Raw genomic sequence first — 25,064 nt, forward strand, 5'->3', positions numbered from 1 at the left:
ACCGAAGGGGTGAGACCAGTGGAGTACCTTAGATGGCTGCTCACAGGCTTTTAAGACCCCAGATGCTACTCACCAAGGTAGAATGTAGAACACTGTCTTTATAAACTGTGTTATGCCAATTGAGCTAGATGTTCCGTGAGACCATGGTCCCCACAGCCCTCTGCTGAGCAGTTCTGTCCCTCAGGGAGTTTGGATGTGTCTACGGAGCTTCCGTGACCTTTCCTTGTACAAGCTGTGCTGGCTTCCCCAGTTGTGTACTATTGAGACAAGATTTTTGACAGAGATGAGCTTTGAATCAAATGTTAAAGGACAGGTTGAGTTTAGTAGAATGAGGAGTGAAAGTTAAAATATTTCAGGAAGGGGGACTGACTTTGAACCATTGGGTGGAGGCATGACAAAATTTGGTAGTAGTTTTTTTTTTTTCGGTCACTGAAGGCTAGAAAATGGATTTGATCGACACACACAGCTCAAAGCTGGAAGAAAAAAATCAGGCTGCAAAGTTCAGAATAACAAAAATTAGTGTTGTCATTTCATTGCATAGGAAGAACGTACTTGTGAAAGATTTTATATCACAAGACACAATAATAAAGCTCCTTAATTGATCCAAGAAAGTTTATTTTGTAATCAGTCAGTTCTGTTTTCTTCACTTGAATAAGAAAATTTGTAGATAAGTTTGAACACTAATTTGCATCCTAATACGCAGTTTTCCCACATAAACCCTCATTCTCTTCAGAGTTTTCATCTTTTGAAAAGGGCTTTCAGTTGGCTCTAAGGAGGTTACAATTTCTCCTGCAGTGAAATGGAAAATCTCATTACCAGTCCCCAAGTCCCTGCAGCTATGATATTAGAGCTGATAACATCATGAGAAGCAATTTAAAAAAATCTATATAATCTCCTGCACATTTGGAAGGTTCAACTAATTGATTTTTATTTTATTCTTTAATGTTTTGGACTTTGACTGGTTTCTATTTGAGTTTCCAATATCAATTCATAGTATTTTTAAATTTTTCATGAACTTCTTACTATCTGTCATACTTCATCCATGGCTGTCTCTTATCAGCAGATTGTATGGTAGTTAACTCAGAAAAGATTGCCGGATAGATCAGTTGTGATTTCGATACAAATCCAAGCCTGTTGTATGTAAGTTTACTGTATATACAATTACTGTCATTCATAAAATTGACAGTTTTACCACATTGATACGGAATAGATAGTAGTAGATGCTTAAGTATAATTGTAGTCTTCCTTGTAATGGTGATGGATTTTTAATTTTTTAGTGTACTTTAGGTGAAGGTTTACAGAACAAATAGTTTTTCATTAAACAGTCAGTACGCATATTGTCTTATGACATTGGTTAACAACACCACGACATGCCAACACTCTCCCTTCTCGACCTTGGAGGACCTTTTTTTTTTTTTGGTGAAAATACACATAGCCAAAGATACACCATTTCAAAAATTTCTACATGTACAATTCAGTGACGTTGATTACATTCTTCCAGTTGTGTTGCTATTCTCACTATCCTTTTCCAAATTCTTCCATCACCATTGTCTTCAACTCACTGTCTCCTAGGCTTCCCATCAAACCTTTTCAGTTGCTGTTGTCAATTTTTTTTTTTGTACTTTAGTTGAAGGTTTACAGAACACAATAGTTTCTCATTAAACAGCACACATATTGCCCTACGACAATGATTAACAACCCCACGACATGTCAACACTGTCCCTTCTCAACCCTGGGCTCCCTACCACCAGCTTTCCCATCCCCTCCTGCCTTTCAGTCCCCGTCCCTGGACTACTGTGCCTCATTAGTCCTGTTCTGTTTTATGGGGCTGTCCAATCCCCGGCTGAATGGTGAACCTCGGGAGTGACTTCACCGCTGAGCTAAAACGGTGTCTGGGGGCCATACTCTCGGGGTTTCTCCAGTCTGTCAGGCCAGTAAATCTGGTCTTTTTTTGTGAGCAGAATTTTGTTCTACATCCTTCTCCAGCTTTGTTCAGGACCCTCTGTTGTGATGCTGGACAGAGCAGTCAGTGGTGGTAACTGGGCACCATCTAGCTGTATTGGACTCAGTCTGGTGGAGGCCTTGGAAGCTGTGGTCCATTAGTCCTTAGGACTAATCTTTTCCTTGTATCCTGTTCTCTTCATTCTCCATTGCTCCCGAAGGGGTGAGACCAGTGGAGTATCTTAGATGGCTGCTCACAGGCTTTTAAGACCACAGATGCTACTCACCAGGGTAGAATGTAGAACACTCTCTTTATAAACTGTGTTATGCCAATTGAGCTAGATGTTCCATGAGACCATGGTCCCCACAGCCCTCTGCCGAGCAATTCAATCCCTCAGGGAGTTTGGATGTGTCTACGGAGCTTCCATGACCTTTCCTTGTACAAGTTGTGCTGGCTTCCCCAGTATAGTGTACGGTTTTACCCTTCACCAAAGTTTCCACTTATCTATTATCTGTTTAGTATTCCCCCCCCCCCGCAACCCCTCTCATCCCTCGTAACCAACAAAGATTGTTACTTTTTGTGTGGAAACTTTTTCATGACTTTTTACAGTAGAGGTCTCATACAATATTTGTCCTTTTGTGACTGACTTATTTCACTCAGCATAATGTCCTCTAGTTTCATCCATGTTATGAGATGCTTCACAGATTCATCATTGTTCGTTATCGTTGCATAATACTCCATTGTGTGTATGTACCATAGTTTGTCCATTCATCTGTTGATGGGCATCTAGGTGGTTTCCATCTTTTTGCCATTGTGAACAATGCTGCAATGAATATGGGTGTGCATATGTCTACTCGTGTGATGGCTCTTATTTCTCTAGGATATATTCGTAGGAGTGGGATTGCTGGGTTGTATGGTATTTCTATTTCTAGCTTTCTAAGGAAGTGCCATATCATTTTCCAAAATGGCTGTATCATTATGCATTTTCAACAGCAGTTCATAAGAGTTCTGATCTCCCTGCAGTGTCTCCAACATTTATTATTTCCAGTGTTTTTGATTCGTGCCAGTAATACCGGGTTGAGATGGTATCTCATTGTGGTTTTAATTTGCATTTCTCTAATGGCTAGTGATCGCGAGCATTTCCTCATGTGTCTGTTGGCCGCTTGAATGTCTTCTTTGGTGAAGTGTCTGTTCATTTCTTTTGCCCCTTTGTTTAATTGGATTCTTTGTCTTTTTGTTGTAGAGGTGTTGGGTTTTTTTATAGATTATGGAGATTAGACCTTTGTCTGACTTGTACTGTCCAAAAATTTGTTCCCAGTCTGTAGGTTCTCCTTTTACTCTTTTGGTGAAGTCTTTTGAAGAGCATCGGTGTTTGATTTTTAGAAGATTCCAGTTAATCTAGCTTATCTTCTGGAGTTTGTGTGTTGTTGGTTATGGTTTGTACCCTGTTAATGCTGTGTATTAGGGCCTCTAGTGTTGATCCTATTTTTTCTTCTATAAACTTTATAGTTTTTGGCTTTATATTTAGGTCTTTAATCCATTTTGAATTAGTTTTTGTATATGGTGTGAGGTATGGGTCCTGTTTAATTTTTTTTGCAGATGGACATCCAGTTTTGCCAGCACCATTTGTTAAACGTGTGATGGATTTTTTAATGTATTGGGAATATGATTATTGATGGATAAGACTTTATGCATAGTAAAACAAACCAAACCAAAGCAAACAAACAAAAGGCAAAGCAACACGTTCAATTGGCTTTAAGTAAGTGCCTTAAAAAAAAAAAGTACTGTTAACCAACTACCCACTTAGTCAAGATTCATTATTTAAAGTCAAATAAAATGAAACATGTCAAATTTTCCTCTTGTTGATGAATGTGACAACAAATATATACTGAAAAGGAAAAGGTACTTATATCTTATAGCTCTGTAGAGTATTTTACTTGCTTAATTCATCTGATAACAGAAAGTTACCCTTTTTCCCTTGTTTTTTTTTTCTCAGGAGGAGAACATACATTTGTATGTTTCTTGGAAAAAACTCATTTTATAAATGTCAGCCTAGTTGTTCTATGAATCCTTAGACTGTCTTTCTGGCCATTTCGTTTAGTACTCACACACTGCTTTGCTGAGGCATGAGCTTAATATTGCACACTGTTCACTTAATGGGCTGTGCCCGTTCTGTCTCGTTGTCTGCACTCCTTTTGCTTGTCCGGAATTCCAGTTGCAGGCTACTTCAGGACAAGTGGATGTCTCTTAGTTTTATTTAAAATAAAATAATGTGGAGTATTTAGAACAGTGTTTAATGCATTTGGTAACACTAGGTGCTAAAATACTATTTTTTGTCTGTTTTTATGGTTTATAACAATTATCTGTTGGGCTTTTAAAAATGTCCACTATCTTTCATTTAATTCTATTTGGAAAAGCCATCTTAAAGTTGTGGATTTATCTCAAAACACATAGCCTTTTCTAACAATGAAAATTACTCTTTCCTTTTCTAAATACTTAGCAGATTTTTCTTTTCTCTTACAGCCAGCAGTCAGCAGAGGACCTCGCAGGAGTACCTGCCAACTCCACTAGCAACATCCTGAATAGGCTGTTGGTCAGCTATGACCCTAGGATAAGACCGAATTTCAAAGGTTCAGTTCCCCTCACCCCCTCAAATATCTTCATCCCTTGAAGTTTAAAAACTAATTTTATCTGTATAAAATCATTTCTTCATGATATGATAAACAAAAAGAGATGGGAAATAGTATTTCTGATTGATGCATAACCATATTGTAATGTTCTTCAGTTCAGAGCATTTTAATACCAAAATATTGAATAATAAAATATTAATCCTAAGAGTTTTATATGGTTCCCAGTTTAAAAAACGAAAGGATCTACTGTGAATTAATAGGCTAACCTCTGTAATGGGTATTTTCAGTACTGAGAACTCTTTTTTTTTTTTTTTCCTTAAATTGTGCTTTAAGTGAAAGTTTATATTAGTTTCTCATACAAAAATTTATACCCACATTGTTGTGTGACCCTAGTTGCTCTCCCTATACTGTGACAGCACACTCCTCCTTTCCACCCTGGATTTCCCGTGTCCGTTCAACCAACTCCTGTCCCTTTTTGCCTTCTCATCTCGCCTCTGCACAGGAGCTGCCCATTTAGTCTCATGTATCTACTTGAGCTACTCCTCACAAGTACAGTTTATGTCTTATAGTCCAGTGTCCTGAGAATTCTTAAGTTTAGTGGTTTAAAATTTAGGCTCTGTATACAAATCTGGCTTTTATTCACAGACACAAAAGTTATAATTTGCAGTCGAACGACCATTTACTCATTTAGGGATAAAGAGCAGTTGTGATGTTCCCTTAGATTCTGTTCTACTTTGTGTTAGCGTTTTACATTGATAAAAATTTCCCTGCATTCGCTTGCTGAATAAAGACAGTCATACGGTTTTTAAAAACGTGTTAACTTTGCGAATAAAAGTGACCATGTTTTCTACAACATAGATTGTTTCTGCTCCAACCAAATATTACCGTTTATCACACCTTCAAGAACCAAAGCCATACTTGCAATAAAATAAAAGTCATGAGCAGATTGCACAGAGCCTTTATTTTTCCTTCTTGATGAAGTAGGAAAGGCTGTATGAAAACTCTCCTCTGGAAAACTGTAATCCCTGTTGCATGGTTAAAAGACAGGTATTAATGTATATCAGATTAACGTTATAAGGCTTGATTTTTTTTTTCCATTACAGAAAAAAAAGGTCAGCAGCTGCTTCTAGTCAACTGAAGTTATACAACTATGTTGTAAAAACAGGGGTTTTTGTTCATTACCAGAACTTATTCGGTTTCTTTCAACAACAGCCTTCATCTGGGTTGTCACATACCTACCATACAGTGATTCACCACCTGTTTTTCATCAGACAGTAGTTATGTGGCTAAAAGGCCAACTTCACATTTTTCCCTTTGTTGCCCCAACCAGCAGCCCACAATGAATTAAAAAAAGAAAGAAAGAAGTTTGCAACATTAGACATTAGTTCTCACTCCATGAGCTTTCAAATTATTCTCAAACGGGTCAGACAAAGCTTTTATAATGATCTTGTTACATGTCTGATTAACTTTGAATGTTTATGAATTAAAAATTACGATATAGTGGCCTAGAGTAATGTTAAGTAAAATTTATTGAATACAGCTTTACCAAGAAAGTAAGCATTTGAAGTGTGATTAGAAAAATGCAAAAAAAAAAAAAAAAATCGTATTTTTAAAACTTATTTTTTTAAAGAATAACTTACATTTTCTTGAAAAGGTAGAAATAATCAGCATAATTCAAAGTTTTTTAAAAGGTAATCATGTTAATCCCAAAGTATCTACAATTTAAGGAATAAATATTTTTGAATAGGGAACACTATAAAATACAACTTTATTTTTAATTTGTATTACGATCCCAATTTTAAAATGTAAGTCACTAGCAATATAAACATGGCAGACTGAGACAATAGATTTACAAGTTTACATCCTATGTAGATTTTGGAAAAAATATCAAATTAGATATATAAACTGTAGAAATATGTAGATTCTTCCATGTTTTTTACAGCTACTAAGTATATTCTTAAATTTTTATTTTTAGGCATTCCAGTTGATGTTGTAGTCAACATTTTTATTAATAGTTTTGGATCCATTCAAGAAACAACAATGGTAAGATTACAATTAGTTTAATATTGTAAGTTATCAGAATTTTAATGATAGGATAGTGAAAAATATTAAAACTGAAAAATAAGAAGGAACTCTAAGGAAAAGTCATGTTCTGTCCTGGTATAAAATATCTAAATTCCAAGGTTTAGTTAAAATCAATGATTTCTAGTGCGTATATAATTTTTCAATTCAAATTTAGTCTTAATGCTGCTTTAAATCTTAAGAATTTGGAAAAATTAGCGTACTCCCCTTGAACATCTGACTGGTTACTACCTGGGAAAAAAGTATGCAATAAAGACTCTTGCACAACATTTGTTCCTAATGTGTTTATATGTATGAGCATTCAAAAATGTTTAAGTATTCGCTGTTTTTTCTTTTTCCAGTTTCCTGAGATTTGTTTTCTTTGTTATCCTAATTTTTTGATGTGTGGAGCAGAGAATTGTAACAAGCATAGAGGAAAATTGATTTTAATAAAATAGAGCAACAGAACCCTATAAAGATTGTGCAACAGGGGCAAAGGGAAGAGAAAGGCAAGTGAGGAGTGGCAAGGGGTGGCAGGCAGGCTCCGACTTTGAAAGGAACAGAAAAGAGAGGTTTGGAAAAGTGGCTAGTTGGACCCTAGGGAAAAACATGCCAGTATTACTAGTCACCATGAGTTGATGCAGACCCATGGTGTTTACGTGTTTCAGATTAGAACTGTGTGCTTTCGGAAGTATGTCAGCAGGCCTTTCTTTTGAGTACCTCTGGTTGGGCTTGAACTGCCAACCTTTCAGTTGCTTAACCATTTGGCCACCCAGGAACTCCTAAGTATCGGTATAGATACCTTATAAGTATCAGTTGATTTCCTGAGTGGTATGTTATATAATTACCTATCTCAGCTTCTCAAAAGACAAAAAGACATTCAATGATATCTACCTGCTTTTCGAGGTTTTAGAATATGAGATTTGAGCCCTTTTTGACCAGCCACATACTGAAATGATACTTTAGGTGTGAGAAAGAAGACCCAGGGTTTTTTTTTTTTTTTTTGATTATTATTTGAGATACTTATGTTTTTATTAAGTAATAGTATAGGATTTGGATTTCAAGCCTAGTAATAATTGTTATAGCACAGTATAATTTCTCAGGAATTATCTCAGACTAGAGAAATAATCCTTCTCCAGGGACTGGCTGTACTTCTTCCAAGACAGATTTGTTGGTTCTTCTGGCAGTGCATGGTATATTCAGTATTCTTTGCCAACACCATAATTCAAAGGCATCAATTCTTCTTAGGTCTTCCTTATTCATTGTCCAGTTTTCACATGCATATGGGGCAATTGAAAATAAGGATATCATGCTTGGTAAAGTAGAGGGTCAGCAAAAAAGAGGAAGATCCTCAATGAGATGAAGGGACACAGTGGCTGCAACAGTGGGCTCAAGCATAACGATTGTGAGGATGGCACAGGACTAGGCATGTACATAGGGTACATCTGTCGCTCTGATGTACATAGGGTCGCTATGAGTTGGAACTGACTCAACAGCACTTAACAACAACAGAGAAAGAATGACTTACCGTATTTCCTCCTTTATTTCTGGTAGCAACACCACATGTCTGTCAGTTTGTAGTACTGTGGTGGCTTGCGTGTTGCTGTGATACTGGAAGCTTTGCCACTGGTATTTCAGATACGAGCATGGTTACCCTTGGACAGGTTTCAGCTGAGTGTCCAGACTAAGACACACTAGGAAGGACCTGGTGGTCTACTTCTGAAAATACTGGCCAGTGAAAACCTTATGAATAGCAGCAGAACATTGTCTGATATAGTGCTGGAAGATGAGCTCCTCAGGTTGGAAGGCACTCAAAAGATGACTAGGCAAGAGCTGCCTCCTCAAAGTAGACTAGACCTTAAAGACGTGGATGAAGTCAAGCTTTCGGGACTTTTATTTGCTGATGTGGCATGACTCAAAATGAGAAGAAACAGCTGCAAACATCCATTAATAATCAGAATGTGAGATGTGTGAAGTATGAATCCAGTAGCAACATAGTGTGTTATAAAAGCAACTGCAGAGTGCATTTAATTTACCACAAGTATCTTTATATCTAATTGTGGTGAAAATGTTATTTTATGTATTCATACATATACATGTATGTGAGTTGGAATTGACTCGATGGAAACAGGTTTGGTTTTTGGTTATATACATGTATGTAGAGAAGCATGTATTTAGTCCCTAAAGTTTTCATAGCCAGACCAAAAACTAAACTGTTGTCGTGGAGTTGATTCTGACTCAGACCTACAGGACAGAGTAGAACTGCCCCATAGAGTTTCCAAGGAGTGGCTTGTGGACTCAAATTGCCGACCTTTTGGTTAGCAGCTGAGCTCTTAACCACTGCGCCACCAGGGCTCCTTTCCTGGCCATTATGTGGATGTTTTTAGTGAATTATCTCAAAGAAGGTTTTAGGATCAAGCACAAGGTTCACTTCCAATGACTTTCTAGCTTACTGAAATGACGTAGATATGCAGTATAGCTCACTAGAAAACTGCTCAGAAGTAGGTACGTTGTTGCTAGTTGCCACAGAGTTGATTCCAACTCATGGTGACCCCATGTATGCAGAGTAGAACTGCTCCATAGGTTTTTTTTTTTTTAACGTTTTATTGTGTTTTAGGTGAAAGTTTACATAGCAAATTAATTTTTCAATCAATAATTCTCACACAAATTGTTTAATGATCTTGGTTGAAATCCCCACAATGTGTCAGCCCTCTCCCCATTTCCCCCCTGGGTTCCGCCTTTCTATTAGCCAGGTTTCCCTGTCCCTCCCTACTTTCTCATCTTTGGTTTTGGGCATGTGTTGCCCTTTTGGTCTTGTATAATCGATTGTTCTAAGGAACACATTCTTCATAGGTGTTATTATTTTATAGACCCATCTGTTATTTGGTTGAGAGTAGCCTCCAAGAGTGTCTATAGTTTCAAGTTAGAAAATTGTCTTAGGGCAATAGCCTCGGACGTTCCTCCAGTCTCTTTCAGACCGGTAAGTCTGGTCTTTTTTAAATTTTAATATTGAATTCTGTTCTACATTTTTTACCCGTTCTACCTGGAACCTTCTACTGTGATCCCACTCAGAGTGGTCAGTAGTGGTAGCAGGGCGCCATCTAGTTCTGGTCTCAGGTTGGAGGAGGCTGTGGTTCATGTGGGCCATTAGTTCTTTGGGTTAATTGCTTCATTGGATTTTTGTTTTCTTCATTCTCTTTTGTTCTTGGTGGAAAGAGACCAATGGTTGTTTGGTAGATGGCTGCTCGCAAGCTTTTAAGTCCCCAGATGCTACTCACCAGGCTAGGATGTAGAACATTTTCTTTATGAACAGTGTTTTGCCAGTTGACCTAGATGTCCTCTAAGGCTATGGTCCTTAGTCTTCATGTCCAGTAGTTCAGTCTCGATGTCTAAGTAGTTTCTATAACTGTGCCTCCTATGTGCTCTGTTATATATATGAGTATACATGCAGCGTGTACAAATATATTTGTAGAAATATCCACAACCACATCTATATCTATACACGAGTATACTCCTGTATGACACCCTTCACCTGTTTAGCATACATATTAGCCTGTGTATCTACTCCCAAATTATTGATTGTTATTACTGTTGTTGCAGGATTGTATATGTTATAGCATTTACCATAGTTGCCCTTTATTCTTGGTTACCGCTCAGTGTCTTCCTTTGCCTTGGTCACGTTGTGCTAACTTCTCCCATATTGTGTATTGCCTTACCCTTCACCAGAATTAACACTATGATCTAGTTTGTGATTCTCCTTCCCTCCCCCTCCCATCCCTGGTAACCATCAAAGAATGTTTCTTTCTGTGTATAAACCTGTTCTTGACTTTTTATAATTGTGGTCTCATACAATATTGTCCTTCTGTGATTGACTTATTTCACTCAGCATAATTCCCTCCTGATTCATTGCATAGTATTCCATTGTATGTATATACCACATTTTGTTTATCCATCCATCCATTGATGAGCGTTTAGGTTGTTTCCATATTTTTGCTATATGAGTAGTGCTAAAAAGAACATGAGTGTGCATATGTCTATTCATGTTACAGCTCTTTGTTCTCTGGGATATATACCTAGGAGTGGAATTGCTAAATCATACGATAATTCTATTTCTAGCTTTTTGAATAAGGGCCGTACTGTTGTACCATTTTACATTCCCACCAGCAGTGTAAAGAATTCCAATCTCCCCACACCTTGCCAGCATCTGTTGTTTTTTTTGTTTTTTGATCAGTGCGGTACCATTTTTGCCAGGATGAGATGATATTTCATTTGTAGTTTTGATTAGCATATTTCTAATGGCTAATGCCACCATGTGTCTGTCAGTTTGTCGTACTGTGGTGGCTTGTGCGTTACTGTGATACTGGAAGTTTTGCCACCAGTATTTGAAATAAAAGCAGGGTAACATTGGTGGAGAGGTTTCAGCTGAGCTTCCAGACTAAGACAGACTAGGAAGAAGGACCTGGCAGTCTGCTTCTGAAAAACTGGCCAGTGAAAACCTTATGAATAGCAGTGGAACACTCTCTGGTATAGTGCCAGAAGATGAGCCCCTCAGGTTGGAAGGAACCCAAAATACAACTGGGGAAGAGCTGCCTCCTCAAACTAGAATTGACCTTCATGATGTAGATGGAGTAAAAATTTCGGGACCTTCATTTGCTGATGTGGCACAACTCAAAATGAGAAGAAACAGCTATAAAAATCCATTAATAATTGGAACATGGAATGTACAAAGTATGAATTTAGGAAAATTGAAAGTGGTCAAGGTGAAATGGAACACATAAAGATTAACATCCTAGACATTAGTGAGCTAAAATGGACTGACATTGGGTATTTTGAATCAGACACTTAAATCTGATCTACTATACCAGGAATGACAAATTGAAGAGAAATGGCATTGCATTCATTGTCGAAAAGAACATTTCAAGATCTATCCTGAAGTACCACACTGTCAGTGATAGAATAATATCCATATTCTGGCGAGGAAGACCAATTAATATGATTGTTATTCAAATTTATGCACCAACCATTAAGGCCAAAGATGAAGAAATTGAAGATATTTACCAACTTCTGCAGTCTGAAATTGGTCAAACATGCAGTCAGGATGCATTGATAATTACTGGTGGTTGGAATGCAAAAGTTGGAAACAAAGAAGAAGGATCCATAGTTGGAAAATATGGCCTTGGTGATAGAAACGATGCCAGAGATCACATGATAGAATTTTGCAAGATCATGATAAATGGAGAAAGGATTGAAGTTGTCAAGATTTCATTTTACTTGGATCCACAATCCAAGCCCATGGAAGCAGCAGTCAGGAAATCAAACAACGTATTACATTGGGCAAATCTGCTGCAAAAGACCTCTTTAAAGTGCTAAAAAGCAAAGATGTCACTTTGAGGACTAAGGTACTTTACTCAAGCCATGATATTTTCAATTGCTTCTTATGCATGTGAAAGCGTTACAAGGAATTAGGAAGACCAAAGAAGAATTGATGCCTTTGAATTATGGTGTAGTGAAGAATATTGAATATACCTTGGACTGCCAGAAGAAAGAACAAGTCTGTGTTGGAGAAATTACAGCCAGAGTGCTCCTTGAAAGTGAGGATGGTGAGACTTTGTCTCACGTACTTTGGAAGTATTTTCAGGAGGGACCAGTCCCTGGAGAAGGACGTCATGCTTGGTAAAGTCAGCAAGAAAGAGGAAGGCCCTCAAGAAGATGGAGTGACACAGTGGCTGCAACAATGGGTTCAAACATAGCAGATTGTGGGGATGGCGCAGGATGGGGCAGTATTTCGTTCTGTTGTATGAAGGGTCGCTATGAGTAGGAACCAACTGGACGGTACCTAACAATAACAATGGCCAGTAATCGTGAGCATCTCTTCATGTGTTAGTCGCCTGAATGTCTTTGGTGAAGTGTTTGTTCAAGTCCATAGCGTTTTCAAAGCTGTGACCTTTTGGAAGCACATTGCCAGGCCTGTCTCCCGAGGCACCTCTGGGTGCATTTGAACCATCAACTTTTCAGGTAATAGTCAAATACTAGTAGATATACAAACCTGAAACCAAACCCACTGCCTTCAAGTCGATTCTGACTCATAGCGACCCTACAGGGTAGAGTAGAACTGCCCAATTGGGTTTTCAAGGTTCTTCACAGAAACAGACTGCCAGATCTTTCTCCTGTGGAGTGACTGGTAAGTTCGAACCACTCACCTTTTGGTTAGCAGCTGAGTGCTTTAACCACTGCACCACCAGCACTCCTCTAGTGAATATAGACTACCATATATCACTCAGAGACAAGTGTTGTTGTTGTATGCTGTCAAGTCAATTCTGACTCGTAGTAACCCTATACGAAAGAGCTGTTCTATAGGATTTCCTAGGCTGTAATCTTTAAGGGAGCATATTGCTAGGTCTTTTCTCCTCCTGAGCCATGGGTGTGTTCGAATTGCTGACCTTTTGGTTAGCAGTGGAGCACGTAGCCATTGGCACTACCAGGGCTCTCATTAATTGAAAACTTGTTTAACTCTTTAAGAACTTCACTTTGTAAGAGATGTCATTTTCTCTAGGTGAAACGTCAAGGGGATCCAGGTGGTCTCTATACTCCTCTCTGTATCCAGTTTATCTTGCATGGTATCACTACACTAATCCTAAAATACCACTCTCAAGATGTTAAAAAATCCTCATTCTTCTATTTTGCACTCAAAGCCCTCTGTAATCTGATCCCAATCCCAGAGCTGTGGGTCAGCTAGTCTAAAGCCTTTTTTTTCCCTCATTTGAGTAAAGGTTACACACATTTCCTTGGTTAGCAGGTATCAGTGTATCTATTCTTTAATTAATATTAAATGCCTTCCAAATATCCAGCACCTAAACTTCTCTAGGTCTCATCTGTAGTTTCTTGATTATATTGAGTTGAAAACGTGGGGGAAAGGGATGTTTAGTTATGAAAGGGTGAAGAGCTTTCTTACAGATTATTTGAAGATTATAATAAAATAGTTATAATTCCCAACCACAGCTAATATCGTTCCCCTGCACAGATCCTTGACGGTAGTTAGCCCAAAGTACTTATTCCTGGAGTCAGATTAAACCAATTCTCTCCGTGAAATTTTTGACCAGGGCTTCAAACTGGTCCGAACTCCTGCTGAGAATTTGCATTTCTAACAAGTTCCCAGGAAGTTACATAAGAATCACCTGGGGATATTGTTAAACTATAGATTCTGATTCAGTATATCTGGGGCGGAAATGCAAGTTCTCAGCAGGGAGCTTGTTAGAAATGCACGTTCTCAGCAGTGGTTAGAAGCAGAATGATCTGGTTTGAAGCCCTGTTTTTGACCCTGCTGTTTCTCCCTCTCCTCATCTCTTATTTTCTTACCAGACACTTTTGTGGCGACTCTGATTCACTTTTCAACCCAGGTCTTTCATCTCTTATCATTTGTTTGCTCTTAATTCTGATAGCTTCTGTAGTGTCGCTGTGAGTCCAGATTGACTTGACGGCAACAGACAAGATCTTTAGTGTAATTTAACTCCTTGTGTGTGTATTTCTTTTCTTCTGTAATGGACTACAAAGTCCTTAAAGTCAGGAACATGTATTCTACTTCTTAATTCACCATAAAAGACAATAAGCACTCAATAAGTAATGAACACATAAATTATTTCATATATTAGTTAATAATGAATTAATAAATGAACAAATAAATTATCTTTGCTTAGTTAAGTCTAAGGCTTGGCAGAACAAATGTAAACAGCAGACTACTGTGGAACACTCATTTTGGTTAGATAACAGACCAGAACAGTGCTGCTGCAGAGGGGTCAGTCATTTGGGAAATTTGGGAGGGCTTTCTCTAAGAGGAGCGAAGGGATTTTTATTTACCATTTCTTTTGCTCACGTAACCTGGGTGGATACCAGTCTACCCTCTACTTGTGCCGTGCGGGCATAGCCTAAATGGTCAGAATCCAAACCACACTCATCAAATCCTGGCAACAGTCTACTTTAATAGTTTGTTTTGCGTTCAGCAGTGTTTATTTCATACGCCCCTATAAAGCAGAATTTTATCAACCTGTCTTTTGAGGCTGTCAAATTTTTTTTTTTTAAATTGTACTTTAGATGAAGGTTTACAGAACAATTAGTTTCTCATTAAACGGTTAGTACACGTATTGTTTTATGACAGTGGTTAACCACCCCATGACATGTCAACACTGTCCCTTCTCAAACTTGGGTTTCTTATTACCGGCTTTCCTGTCCCTTCCTGCCTTCTAGTCCTTGTCCCTGGGCTGTTGTGCCCCATTCGTCTCGTTTTGTTTTGTGGTGCTGTCTGATCTTTGGCTGAATGGTGAACCTCGGGAGTGGCTTCATTACTGAGCTAAAAGGATGTCTGGGGGCCATACTCTCGGGGATTCTCCAGTCTCTGTCAGGCCAGTAACTCTGGTCCCTTTTTGTGAGTTAGAATTTTGTTCTACATTTTTGTCCATCTCTGTCCAGTACCCTCTGTTGTGATCCTGGACAGAGCAGTCAGTGGTAGCCGGGCACCATCTAGTTGTACTGGACTCAGTCTAGTGGAGGCTGTGGTAGTTGTGGTCCATCAGTCCTTTGGACTAATCTTTCACTGGTATCTTGTTTTCTTCATTTTCCCTTACTCCCAAAGGGTTGAGACCAGTGGAGTACCTTAGATGGCTGCTCACAGGCTTTTAAGACCCCAGATGCTACTCACCAAGGTAGAATGTAGAACATTGTCTTTATAAACTGTGTTATGCCAATTGAGCTAGATGTTCCCCGAGACCATGGTCCCCACAGCCCTCAGCCCAGCAATTCAATCCCTCAGGGAGTTTGGATGTGTCTATGGAACTTCCATGACCTTTCCTTGTACAAGTTGTGCTGGATTCCCCAGTATTGTGTACTGTTTTACTGTTCACCAAAGTTACCACTTATCTATTGTCTATTTAGTATTCCCCCCTCCATCCCTCATAACCAGCAAAGATTGTTTCTTTTTGTGTGTAAACTTTTACATGAGTTTTTACAGTAGTGGTCTCATACAATATTTGTCCTTTTGTGACTGACTTATTTCACTCAGCATGATGTTCTCCAGTTTCATCCATGTTATGAGATGCTTCACAGATTCATGATTGTTCTTTATTGTTGCATAATTCTCCACTGTGTGTATGTACCATAGTTCGTTTATCCATTCATCTGTTGATGGGCATCTAGGTTGTTCCCATCTTTTTGCTATTGTGAACAATGCTGCAGTGAATATGGATGTGCATATGTCTGTTTGTGTGATGGCTCTTATTTTGTCTAGGGTATATTCCTAGGAATGGGATTGCTGGATCATATGGTATTTCTATTTCTAGCTTTCTAAGGAAGTGCCATATCATTTTCCAAAATGGTTGTATCATTATGCATTCCCACCAGCAATGCATAACAGTTCTGATCCCCCCGAAGCCTCTCCAACATTTGTTATTTCCAGTGTTTTTGATTCGTGCCAGTAATGCTGGGGTGAGATGGTATCTCATTGTGGTTTCAATTTGCATTTCTCTCATGGCTAGTGATCGGGAGCATTTCCTCATGTGTCTGTTGGCCGCTTGAATGTCTTCTTTGGTGAAGTGTCAGTTCATTTCCTTTGCCCATTTTTTAATTGGATTCTTTGTCTTTTTGTTGGAGAGGTGTTGGATTTTCTTGTAGATTTTAGAGATTAGACCTTTGTCTGACTTGTAATGTCCAAAAATGTTTTCCTGGTTTGTAGGTTCTGTTTTTACTCTTTTGGTGAAGTCTTTTGATGAGCACAGGTGTTTGATTTTTAGAAGATCCCAGTAATCTAGTTTATCTTCTGGAGTTTGTGTGTTATTGGTTATGGTTTGTATCCTGTTAATGCCGTGTATTAGGGCCTCTAGTGTTGATCCTATTTTTTCTTCTATGGCTTTATATTTAGGTCTTTGATCCATTTTGAATTGGTTTTTGTATATGGTGTGAGGTATGGGTCCTGTTTCTTTTTTTTTTTTTTGCAGATGGACATCCAGAGGCTGTCAGATTTTATAGATTTGCTGAGTCTTTTCAAAGAGAAATGCTCTAATACTTTGTGGCTTAATAGCTTGGAAAGGCAGAAACTGTTCTAGATATGTAGATAACATCAGCATTGGGGGTTCAAAACCACCAGTGGCTCTGTGGGAGAAAAGACTTGGCGATCTGCTCCAGTAAAGATTGTAGCCTTGAAAGCCCGATGGGGCAGTTCTACTCTGTCCTATGAGTTGCAGTCCACTTGGCAGGAGACAACAACAACATTGTGCTTGGCATAGAAACCCCTCAATGATGGTAACTCGTTGGTTGTTGTTTGTTTGCAGTTTAATGTAATATCTGAAATACAGACGATTTCACAATATTCCTTGTTAAAGAAAATGAACTATTCATAAGCTTATTAGTAGCCCCATTGCACTGTTTTGTGTATTATGAGCTTGCTGGAAGTTTCCCCTACAGGCATATGCTGGAATAAAGGAGGTCCAAAAAACTGGGACAGTTCAATAATGCTGAACACTTTTCTCTCTAGTCCAAACCTTTAAACTAGCAGTTGCTTATTCCAGAAAGCACAAAGTAGCACAGAGAGCCTGTGGGGGCAGATATAACATAACTAGCTGGAAGTCAGGTAACAGAGAGATGTAGGAGGACTTCTGGGGGAGGGGGCAGCTCGTTCCTCCAGGGTAGAAAGCTGATTATCAGATGGGAGAGCAATGATAAGTATTGGCATTAACATTGTTATCAGAACACTTAAACCAACCCTCTTTGGAAATAGTCCTTTCTATTCTTTTTTCTTTTTAAGATGCTAAATGTTTCTAGCTAAACTACAGTAATCTCACATTTCTTCACAAGCCATAATTGTGTAGTGGAGGAAAAGTATACCGTATTAATATTGCATAAGCTTCTCTACATCTCTGTAGATAGACACTCTTTCAGCTTGTTTTCTAGTCTCATTTTATAGCTGTATGGTCCCTTTTACTCATATCTGTGTGCTCTTTGTATTCTGCTACCTTACATTTTTGTAAGATGTTATTATTTATACTATAAGTGATATTTTCTGACATTAATAGTAATATCACCAAAATTGTCAAATAAATATAATCATCTTAATTTGAAGTCGCTAGAACAGTCACTTCTAATTTTATCTTAATAGCTTAGTAGCTTAAATGCTACTGCTTGTGACATCTGAAATAAGAACATTTAAAACACTAAATAAACAATAGATAAGTGGTAACTGGTGAAGGGTAAGCCAGTACACAATCCTGGGGAAACCAGCAGAACTTGTGTAAGGCAAGGTCATGGAAGCGCCATAGACACATCCAAACTCCCTGAGGGACCTAATTACTGGGCTGAGGGCTGTGGGGACCATGGTATCGGGGGACATCTAGCTCAATTGGCATAACACAGTTTATAAAGAAAATGTTCTACATTCTACCTTGGTGAGTAGCTTCTGGGGTCTTAAAAGCTTGTGTGTGGCTATCTAAGATACTCCACTGGTCTCACCCCATTGAAAGCAAGGGAGAATGAAGAAAACTAAAGACACAAGGGAAAGATTCGTCCAAAGGACTAATGGACCACGACTACCATGGCCTCCATCAGACTGAGTCCAGTACAACTAGATGGTACCTGGTTGCCACCACCAACTGCTCTGACAGGGATCACAACAGAGGGTCCTGGACAGAGCTGGAGAAAAATGTAGAACAAAATTCTAACTCACAGAGAAAGACCAGACTTACTAGCCTGACAGAGAGTGGAGAAACCTCAAGAGTATGGCCCTCAGAGACCCTTTTAGCTCAGTAGTGAAGTCACTCCTGCGGTTCACCGTTCAGCCAAAGATTAGACAGGCCCATAAGACAAAATTGACTAAAGGGACACAACAGCCCAGGGGCAAGGAGGGGACAGGAAAGCTGGTAATAAGACACCCAAGGTCGAGAAGGGAGAGCGTGGACATGTTGTGGGGTTGATAACAAACTTTACAAGACAGTTTATGTGTACTGTTTAACGAGAAACTAGTTTGTTTTGTAAACTTTCAGCTAAAGTAAAGTAATAATAAAAAAAAAAATTTGGCAATGCAAAAACAAAAGTGAGAAAAATGCTTAGAAGCCAGGTGTTTTCTGATTTACAGTTATGCTTATCTTTGTGGATTTTTCCATTCAGTTTCTATCCTGGGCTTAAATCAGTTGGATTTTCACAACTGAAGTGGTGAACTATTACAAACACGGGGAAAAGTGGATATTATGGTTTATTATAATAATCTATACACAGTCACGTTGCCTCATCAGGAATACATTAGAGATCTTTTATAGAAATAAAAGCTTGTTTACACAATCCATTTTTTCTTTGGTTCAGACATGCTTTGTAATTATATTGAATTCTTATTGCACTACATCTTGTGATCCTTTCTGCTTTTCTATGCCGTTCTGTGCCATGACTTGTTGGTTGTTTTAATAATAGATTTCAGCACCTTTTGGGCAACACAGTTGTGCCTGGGTCAAAGGAAGTAAAAACATGTTTGATATTAGCTAAAGAACCTATTTCTAGTTCTTGACAATTGCTCCTCTTTGTTGTTTTAGAAACAATTTTATTTTATATGTTTACTTCTACGTATAGATTTGGAATCTCTTCCTTAAAACTCTACTAGTCTTTGCGTTTTCTTGCTTTGATATTAATGTTATATCATGGTTTTGTTTATTATAGAATAATAATAGATATAGTCATCCTATTTTTTTTCTTACACTATTTTACATTTTGGATGAATAATCCTTAAAATCATTTATTTTCAAATTAGTCATCTTCAGGGTTTGTACCCTGTGGTAGGCTGAATGCTGGACCCCCAGAGATATACACGTCCTAATTCCCAGAACCTCTGGATGGTAAAAGGGACTTTGCAGATATGACTAAACTAAGAATTTTGAGATGGGAGGATTTTTTTGGATTATCCAGGTGGGTACAGTGTAATCACAAGGATCCTTATGAGAGGGAAGAAGAAGGATCAGCATCAGTGCTAGGAGACTTGAAGACAAAATAAAGAGATTGCAGTGATGTGAGGAAGAGGCCAAGAGCCAAGGAATGCAGGTGGTTTCTAAGAACTGAAAAAAGCAATGAAATGGACTCTCTCTTCAGAGCCTCCAGAAGAAACCATCCCTGCTGGAACCTTGACTTTAGCTTAGTGAAAGTGATTTTGGACTTGTGACCTCTAGAAGAGTAAGATAATAAATCGGTATTGTTTTAAGTTTTTGGTAATTTGTTACAGAAGCAATAAGAGTCTAATAAATATCCTGATGCATACGTGTTAATAATTTTTTCTTCTAAATCCTATTGAAAGGTTATCTGATTATATGTAACATTTTCTGTAGTTTAATTATTTACAAAACTAATCAGATGTTTTTTAATTGAGTGAGTACTAAAAACTGTCATTCATTAAAGTTAATCATAATCAAAAATGTAATTTTAAAGAGAATCTATGTTTATAACAGTTGAAAATATACTGTATTTCTGTCTCTTTTCTTGGTCAGAGTTTTTTTTTTAGTATATCTTTCTAAATTTGAGGAGTGGTATCATTAATCATGGATATTTACTCTTTAACTTTTTCTTTCCTTTATTCTCCAATGTTCAGAAACTGGGGACTGAATGTCACAACTAAGAGTACTGTATTGAGCAATGAGGAAATATGAGACGTGTCTAATTTTTCTTAATTCCATTAATTTGGTCACTTTTATAAGTTGATATAGGAACAAAATTAAACTAAGGGTATAAATAATGCTACACAAACATCCTAGCCTGTCAAATTGTGCCAGAAGTTATTTCTTCATTCCTGCATTTAGTAGATTTATGTCGGGTGCCTCCTGTTCACCCATCCACAGCAACTTGCTACTCTCAGGAGTACTCTCGGGGAGGAAAACCCATTGCCGTCAAATCAGTTCCAACCCCAAGTGACCCTGCAGGACAGAGGAAAACCGCTCCATAGGGTTTCCAAGGAGCGCCTGGTGGATTCTAGCTGCTGACCTTTTTGTTAGCAGCCAAGCTTTTAACCACTGCACCACCAGGGCTCCACTAGGGCTTCAGTGGGGGGAAAAACCAAACCTTTGCGGCTGAGTTGATTCCGACTCATAGCAACACTATAGGACAGAGTAGAACTGGCCCATAGAGTTTCCAAGGAGCGGCTGGTGGATTCAAACTGCCCACCTTTCAGTTAGCAGCCAGGCTTTTAACCACTGTAGTTAAATAATCAATTAAAATAATATTAAAATAAATTGTGATAAGAGGAAGTATACAGCACCACGGCACCACAAAGCAGATTCTCCTAATAAAAATAGACTATAGGCATAGGTCTGGCAACATTTAAATATTCACGAGGTGTTATTAACAGTATTTAACAAAAATCTTAAAAAAAAGATATATTGGAAAAATAACTAAAATATAACCCAAGAGCTTTTGTTGGCATTTTGTTAACTTGCAATTCTTACATGAACCTGTAACCTCACTAAAAGCTAAGTTTTAAAATCTTTTTCAAACCAGGCTTATAACGGCACTGCTGACAGAACTTTAATTATAATGCTACCATGTGCTAAGACCTGATTTACTTCCCTGAGTGCTAGTTTTTTTATAATCATTATGTAAAGAAAACAGATGAGTTAAAAATTACATAGGTGAGAACTGTAAAAATTAACCAGAAGAGCTATCCTAACAACATTAGAAAATATTCACATACAATTTTTAATATTAAAATATCATTTATGGAACTTAACTAGTTGTAATGTCTTGTTGTGAAATGTTTTATTGCCTTGGAGAAATAGTTTAATTTTGGCCGTAGTTGGTACTGAAATTTTTGAAGAACATGAAGAACATCTATTTCCAGATCATGACTAATAGTGTGGTATTTGGAATGAACAATGAGTAGTATTTGTCATCAAGTACTTTAAAAACACTTAGGTAATTTCCCACTGATAAAATAAGTCCGTTTGGGATGGGGTTTTTTCATTGCAAAATAAAAGATAGGGCTGTAATTATTGTGACTGAAAATAAAATGAATTGAAAATGAAAATAAATAGGTTTCAAAGATAGTAATCTTAATATAGAGCATTTGAAATTCCAATCCCCAAAAGCAAACCCACCACCTTTGCGTCAATTCTGACTCATAGTGACCCTATAGGACAGAGAAGAAATGCCCTAGAGGGCTTCCAAGGCTGTAAATCTTTTTGGAAGCAGACTGCCACATCTTTCTCCCATGGAGTGGCTGGAGGGTTCGAAGCTCTGACCTTTTGGTTAGCAGCCAAACGCTTTAACCATTACACCAGGAGGGCTCCTTTAAATTCCAGTAACTAGCTATTATTTGGAAACACTCATAAAACCAAAGCATACTAATTAATGGTTATCTTTTAATGAATGTTGAACCTGAAGTATTAATTTAAATTGTAAAACTTTAAAACATTCTTTTCTTACAAGATATATAAGTTTGCCGTAACTTGTATTGAATCATAGTAATATATTTACATATGTTGGTAAATAAATAGTAGAAAAGCATCCTTGAAGCACTAGTACTTTCATAATGAAATAATAAGACATAATGACCAACAATGGTGCACTGAGGAGAACAGTGAAGCGGACAATTTCTAGTTTGCATTGATGCTCGTTGGAATGTGACTCTGATGGAGTTTCATTAAAAATAAAAAAGAAAAGAAAAGAAATAAAAGAATTACAGCAGAGTGTAGAAGCTTATGTGGTGTATTGAGCTTATGTACTCATGTGGTGCAGCTGAAGGCAAGACGACAAGTTGAGGAGATGCTCAAAAACATGTATTCTAGCACTGAAGTTGCCAAGGATTTCATTTTACTTGGACCTACAGTCAATGCCCATGGAAGCAGCAGTTTAGAAATTAAATGATGTAACTCCATCTGGAGCAAGGGAGAATGAAGAAAACCAAAGATGCAAGGGAAAGATTAGTCCAAAGGACTAATGGAACACAACTACCACAGCCTCCCCCAGACTGAGTCCAGCACAACTAGACGGTGCCCGGCTACCACCACCAACTGCTCTGACAGGGATCACAATAGAGGGTCCTGGACAGAGCTGGAGTAAAATGTAGAACAAAATTCTAACTCACAGAAAAAGACCAGATTTACTGGTCTGACAGAGACTGGAGAAACCCTGAGAGTATGCCCCCCAGGCTCCTTTTAGCTCAGTAATGAAGTCACTCCTGAGGTTCACTCTTCTGCCAGAGATTAGAAGGACCCATAAAATAAACAATACTACACGTAGCTCAACCGTGTATACAAGACTAAATGGGCACACCAGCCCAGGCGCAAGCATGAGAAGGCAGGAGGCAACAGGAAAACTGGACAAATGGAAATAGGGAACCCAAGGCTGAGAAGAAGAGAGTGTTGACATGTTGCAAGGTTGGCAGCCAATGTCACAAAACAGTAAGTGTATTAATGTTTAATGAGAAACTAATTTGCTCTGTAAACCTTCACTTAAAGTACAATGAAAAAAAAAAGAAAGAAACGACATACTACATTTGGTAAATCTGTTGCAAAAGACCTCTTTAAAGTGTTTTAAAAAAATGTCACTTTGAAGACTAAGGTGCGTCTGACCCAAACCATGGTATTTTCAGTAGTCTCATATGCACGTGAAAGCTGGACAGTGAATAAGGACAACCAAAGAATTGATACATTTGAATTATGGTGTTGGTGAAGAACGTTGAATATACCATGGACTGCCAGAAGTATGAACAAATGTGTCTTGGAAGAAGTACAGCCAAAATGCTCCCTAGAAGGGAGGATGACGAGACTTTGTCTCACGTACTTTGGACATGATATCAGGAGGGACTAATTCCTGGAGAAAAACATCATACTTGGTAAAGTAGAGGGTCAGCAAAAAAGAGGAAGTCCCTTGTCTTAGGCTGGGTTCTCTAGAGAAGCAAAACCAGTAAAGCTTATATCTATAAAGATTTATATCAAAGAAACAGCTCACTGGATTGTAGAGGCTGGAACATCCCAAGTCCGTGGATCAGGATGGAGGCTTCTCCCAATTCACGTAGCCGCAGGGGCTGGCAAACCTGAGATTGTCAGGTCAGAGAGCAGGGCTCCACTCACAGGCTATGAAGATCGACGAATCCCACAATTGGCAGATAAGCTCACAGCTCAAGTCCCAAGAACCGGAGGTCAGATGAACAGGAGGCAGCTGCGGGATCCAGAGTGAGCAAAAAGCCAGAATGTCCGCTTATATTCAGATGCAGGCCACACCCCCAAGGAAACTCCCTTTCAACTGATTGGCTACTCACAGCCTATTCGGTCATGGGAGGGATCACATATAAACACTGAGAATCATGGCCCAGCCAAGCTGACATACAACCTTAACTATCACAACCTTCAAGGAGATGGATTTACATAGTGGCTGCAACAATAGGCTCAAACATAGCAATGATTGTGAGGATGGCACAGGACTAGGCAGTGTTTCCTTGTGTTGTACACAGGGTTGCTATGAGTCAGAACCAACTGGACGGCACCTAATATCAAGAACAACAACAAGCACTGTTTCAAGATTTGTGACGTAGAAGTGAATTACTGTGAGAGAATGATTGTAGGTTGATTAGCACAGTACAGAACAAATAGAATTAACCAAACTATATGCAGAATTTTTTAAAGCAAAAGTCACATATTAATTGCTATTACCAGTATTATAAAGGAGTTAACAGCAACCTAAAAGATACATCCTAATAAGACCAAATACTTAGCCCTTGTTATTGCCTGACACTATTCATGTAGTTTACACGTATTATCTCATTTAATCTTCATAAAAACCTTGTGTTGTAAATGTATTATTATTATCCCCATTTTACAGATAAGGAAATGTTGCCCTCTGTTCACTCCTGAATCATCTGCATTCTTGATTTTGATGTGCCACTCTGCCGAAATGTTTTTGCTAAAATCTTTGATGACCTCCTCATTAACCAAAAGCATTTTGACTGTATTCAGCCCTTTGTTGGTTTTGATGGTGTTGACCATCTTCAAACCTTCGGGCCTTTGGTTTGGTGGAATCACATCCTCAGGGTTTTCTTCTTTTTCTCAGCCTTCTTGTCAGCCCTTTCAATGCTTGTTGCCCTCCCCAGGGTTTGATCTTACCTCTGTATTCCTACTCCAGGTAATAACTTTGGACGAACTCTTTGATGGTCTTGGTTTTAATTCCCACTTTTCCATTTATCACTCCCAAATGTTTGTATCTTGCTAGCGCCTCTTTTTTAGTGCTGATTTCAATTGTTTCTGCCATCTTCTGTCTTGATATTTAATCTAATTATTTTGTACTGTTGAAGAAACTGCTTAAGAAACAGTAACTTTTTGCTTCTGCCTTTAGTCCTGCCTTTCTCTCACATCACCACCTGCCTAAATTCTGCCCACTTTTCAAGATCTTCCTCAGACTCATGTTCTACAGTCTTTCCTAATGCTTGG

The 25,064-nt window shown here is 38.3% G+C and overlaps 1 protein-coding gene across 1 annotated transcript in view; it reads left to right on the plus strand.

Annotated features, from left to right (window-relative positions):
- Window positions 1-25,064, plus strand: part of GLRB (glycine receptor beta) — a 136,708-nt gene that overhangs the window by 57,037 nt on the left and 54,607 nt on the right. The window contains exons 2-3 of the mRNA XM_004382033.1: window positions 4,466-4,572; window positions 6,548-6,615. Coding sequence (XP_004382090.1) covers window positions 4,466-4,572; window positions 6,548-6,615 — 175 coding nt within the window. The remainder of the gene's footprint in view (window positions 1-4,465; window positions 4,573-6,547; window positions 6,616-25,064) is intronic.

Source organism: Trichechus manatus, unplaced genomic scaffold (genome assembly GCF_000243295.1).
Source record: "Trichechus manatus latirostris isolate Lorelei unplaced genomic scaffold, TriManLat1.0 scaffold00089, whole genome shotgun sequence".
In the NCBI taxonomy this organism is placed as follows: domain Eukaryota; kingdom Metazoa; phylum Chordata; class Mammalia; order Sirenia; family Trichechidae; genus Trichechus; species Trichechus manatus.